Consider the following 4,146-nt stretch of genomic DNA (forward strand, 5'->3'; position numbering starts at 1 on the left):
CGCAAGGAAAAACTGATGATTGATGCTTCTCATCTCTCTCCGTTCCTTTCTGTCTGTTCCTACCTATCCCTCTCTCAGATTCTCTCTCTGTCTCTGTAAAAAAGAAAAAAAAAAAGATCACATTGGGAGATGACGAAGAGACGAAAGGCCCCTGGTGCCATAGGAGATGAGTGACAGCCCAGGAGTCAGATCAGTAGCACACACACAGCTCTCAGGCCCACGTTTATAAGAAATGTAAGCACGTCCAGCAGCCCTCCCACTCCTAGAGGTATGGCCCCCTAGGGCCCAGTAACTGGTCTCTCCACAGCAAGCAGCCAAGAGCAAACCAAACAAAACAGAACTGTTCCTTCCTGGCAGGTAGATAACTACTCCCAAGCCTGTGGGTTTCAGCTCCTGTCTGCATTTAAATCCATCCTCAGGCCTTCTGCTCACCAGCTCCCCTCCAGCCTGTCCCTGGCTTCAGCTCCAGGACTTCCTTGAGTCAGTGTGGTCCCCGCTATGCATGGCAGGGTCCTAGGGCCAGCAGTGGCTGTGAGGTCAAGGGAGGAAGCTGGGCCTGAGTGCTTCGCCCACTATGCCCTTTCGGGAGCCTAGCTGCCGAAGTATTCCTGCTGGAACTTCTGGAAGTCTTCCTCAGTGAACACGGTGCCCTCGGCCTTCTTCTTCTTTTTCTTGACCACAGGTCGGTCACAGGCCTTGCGACCCCGGTTCTGTTGCACAATCTGGGGCATGTAGGGTCAGGACATGAGGGAGCCGCACAACCTGGCACAACTGGCCAAGTGCTGCCCCCTCTCTTGGTCCGCACACCTGCCTCCTGGAGGGCAGGGCCTGGCCCACCCTCTCACCTGCCCTGCTCTGCTCTCAGCCCTTCACGGGGAGACCCCTCACACTACAACCATGTAGGAGCCCATGGGGTAGCCCAACCTCTACCCTATGCTCAGGGCTGAGATCTTCAGGAATCCCCAGGAGCAGCCTCAGTTCTCTCTTCCCAGCCTACTTCTCATAGCCAAACCTGCTGGGTGATGGACTCAGGCACGGTGCTTCTTGCACTGGTCATAAACTTCAGATTCACTCCAAGGTAGTTTTGACGCTCTCGCTTCTGGAACTCGGCTGTGGATGGTAGGCAGGGTAGTATCATTTTAGATTTACTCTCTGAAAGCCTTCAAAGCCTTTTGGGTCCCTACTTGACAGATCCCCATTACTCCCCGCCCCATCCCCATGGCCCCGCCACAGGCTTCGTCATTCCTTCCCTCGATTACTGCAATGGCCTGGGTTCCTTTCTGTCAAATCCACTCCACACAGATCCTGCTCCAAGTCCCCCTGGCTCCCAGTTGCTCAAGTGATTTACTCAAGAAATATGTCCTAAGTGCTTACTGTGTGTCAGGCACTGTTCTAGGTGAAGAGCATACAGCAGGAAACTGACAGGCAAACACTCCTGCCCTCCTAGAGCTTATACGCCAGTGGGAAGAGAGGTGGTAAACAGTATTTCAAGTGATAGATTTTATGGAGAAAAATAGTAAATGGCAATGAGAAATGCCGGGGTGGAGGGCTGCAATTCTAAACCTGAGGATCTGAGAAAACCTCAGTAAAATGATGTCTGAGCAAAGGCTCAAGGGAGAGAGTGTATTATCTGGGAGAAGAGCATTCCAGATAGAAGGAATAGCCAGTGTAAAGGCTCTAAAGCAGAGGTGTGATTAATGTATTTGAAGAACAGAAAGCGGCTGGAAAGAGTGGAGAGAGCAGTAGAAGGGGCAGACCATGAGGTGCCTCATAAGGCACCATAAGAACTCAGGCTTTCACAGGAGGGTGTGGGGCAGAGAAGAGAAAGGTCCAGCATGATTTTATAAGATCACTTTGGATGTTGCGCTGAGAAAAAGATTAGGGTGGTGGAACCAGTTAAGAGGCTTTCACAATAATCCAGGCAAGAGATGATGTATTCACAGGGGTGGCAGCCAAAGAGGCTTGAAAATCCCCTCACTCATCAATTATGTGCCAATTATGGGACAAGGTCTGGGCTAGATGGGAGCACCTCTGGTGTCCTATGCTCTTCACACCAACATCACTGTTGCTGAAGAGTCTCACTTTTCTGACTCCGCACTTTTGCTTGGGCTGTTTCCTCCTTGGTCTTCACAGTTCTTTTAACAAACATTTGAACACCTTTCACACACCATACCCTGGGGATCCATAGACACTCTTGCTCACCAAGTCCTGCCACATATCCTCCCACCATCTTGCCCACATCTGCCCCTCTCCAAGTCTACATCTCCTTAAGTGGTACCACATCCCACAAGATGCTCTTTAGAAACTGGGCTCCGCCTGACCAAGCAGGGCGCAGTGAATAGAGCGTTGGACTGGGATGTGGAAGGACCCAGGTTCGAGACCTCAAGGTCGCCAGCTTGAGCGTGGGCTCATCTGGTTTGAGCAAAGCTCACCAGCTTGGACCCAAGGTCGCTGGCTCGAGCAAGGGGTTACTCGGTCTGCTGAAGGCTCACGGTCAAGGCACATATGAGAAAGCAATCAATGAATAATTAAGGTGTCGCAATGAAAAACTGATGATTGGTGCTTCTCATCTCTGTTCCTGTCTGTCCCTATCTATCCCTCTGACTCTCTCGCTGTCTCTGGAAAAAAAGAAAAAGGAAAAAAAAAAGAAAGAAACTGGGCTTCATTCTGGGCTCCCTCTTCCTCCATCCTCATAGCCACTTCACCACTGAAGCCCATCAGTGCTCCCTCTCACCATATCTTCTACCTGCACAGTTCTACAGTTCTCTTATCTTTGCACCCTCCCCACTGCCCAGCTCACAGTGCCTTCCACTTGAACAGAGTAGGTAAGAGCAGAGCTCTGAAAGCACACTGCCTGGCTGTCACCTGTACCATCTGTACTGACCTCACAGGGTTGCTGTTGGGAATTAAATGAGTGGACATTTGTACAATGTTTAGAACAGCGCCAGGCACACAGAGATCAACTGTTAAATGCTCCATCTCTGAGCTTTGTTCACTATATTTCACTTTTACTAGGCCTCTTTCTTTCAGGTTTTCAAAGGTAACAAACTTCTCTCTAAACCCCTTCTGACTCTGCATGCCCTTCTCTCTAGAATATTCTTCCCATTGGTTACTCTATACTTCCTTCAGATCTGGGCTTAAGTGTCGCTTCCTTGGAGAAGTCTGATTTGACCTTTTATTGTCAGTCTCTCAGAGCACAAATCTTCTTCAAAGCCCTCATCACACCGCGTTGATTTTGAAACTTTTTATGCCTCTCTCCCCACCAGGGATTAGGGTTAGGGTTAGACCACGAGAACTGGAAAAATTTGTTTCAAGCCTCCGCTCAGCGCACGGGGCGCAGCAGGTATTCTAGAAATGCCTGACGAACGTTTCAAGCCCTGCCTCAAGAGCCCCTTCCCAGCTTACCCAGAGCCGACTTGGGCACTTTTCCCTTGGCCGAGTTCCGCAGTTTCCCGGCATGGGTCATCTTCGTTTTTCGGGGCCGCTTCATCGGTGTCCCGCTCGGTTTGGCCTGGCCCGGAGCGGCCTTGACGGCTATGGGGAGAGAGAAACGGACCCGGGTCGGAAGGCGCGCAGGCTTCCCATCGTACTAGAGATAAGCCCGGACTGGATTGTTCCGTTACTTCCAGGCTCATGACCTGAACCCCCGCCAAGTCCCGGCCGTCTCCCGATAGGGTCTCCTCACCCTTGGGCGCCCCCAGCAGCTCCAAGCCCCGCCGCAGCAGGGCCGCCGACATTGTTGCACCTAACCCCGCCCACACGCCTCACAGTACTTCCGTCTTGGCCACCCTTGTAGTTTCCGTGGAAACTGGAGCGGGAACAGAAGGTTCCGTAGTGGGCGGGCAGAAATGCCAACTTCCTTAAGACGCATGCGTTAGGGATAGCTGGTTTACCACTGAGAAAAAAGAGGGGCGGGAGTCGGAGGCGGGGGCAACTATCAGAAGGACGCATCTGTTGTCCTATCCCAGCCCAACTGCCTCTTGGCGCACCAGGCTACGCCTTCTCCCGAAACAGTTCACAACTAGACTAGCCTGGTTGGTCAAACCTCTTGGCTGCTCCGTAGTGGGCGGGGCCTTACCAATTTTTACGAAAAAAGAGAATGTTGAGCTGGATATTTTTTCAGATACTTCAATCAAATCAACATAC

At 51.5% G+C, this 4,146-nt stretch overlaps 1 protein-coding gene across 1 annotated transcript; it reads right to left on the bottom strand.

The window, feature by feature from the left end:
• Nucleotides 1–209: 209 nt before the first annotated feature.
• Nucleotides 210–3,819, bottom strand: RPS19BP1 (ribosomal protein S19 binding protein 1). Its single transcript, XM_066361272.1, has 4 exons — nucleotides 3,686–3,819; nucleotides 3,406–3,534; nucleotides 1,013–1,110; nucleotides 210–722 (listed from the first exon to the last, which is right to left on the bottom strand). The coding sequence occupies exons 1-4, from the start codon at nucleotides 3,735–3,737 to the stop codon at nucleotides 591–593; spliced, it is 411 nt and encodes a 136-aa protein (XP_066217369.1). The 5' UTR covers nucleotides 3,738–3,819; the 3' UTR covers nucleotides 210–590.
• Nucleotides 3,820–4,146: the final 327 nt, after the last annotated feature.

This window comes from Saccopteryx leptura, chromosome 1, assembly GCF_036850995.1.
Source record: "Saccopteryx leptura isolate mSacLep1 chromosome 1, mSacLep1_pri_phased_curated, whole genome shotgun sequence".
Lineage (NCBI taxonomy): Eukaryota > Metazoa > Chordata > Mammalia > Chiroptera > Emballonuridae > Saccopteryx > Saccopteryx leptura.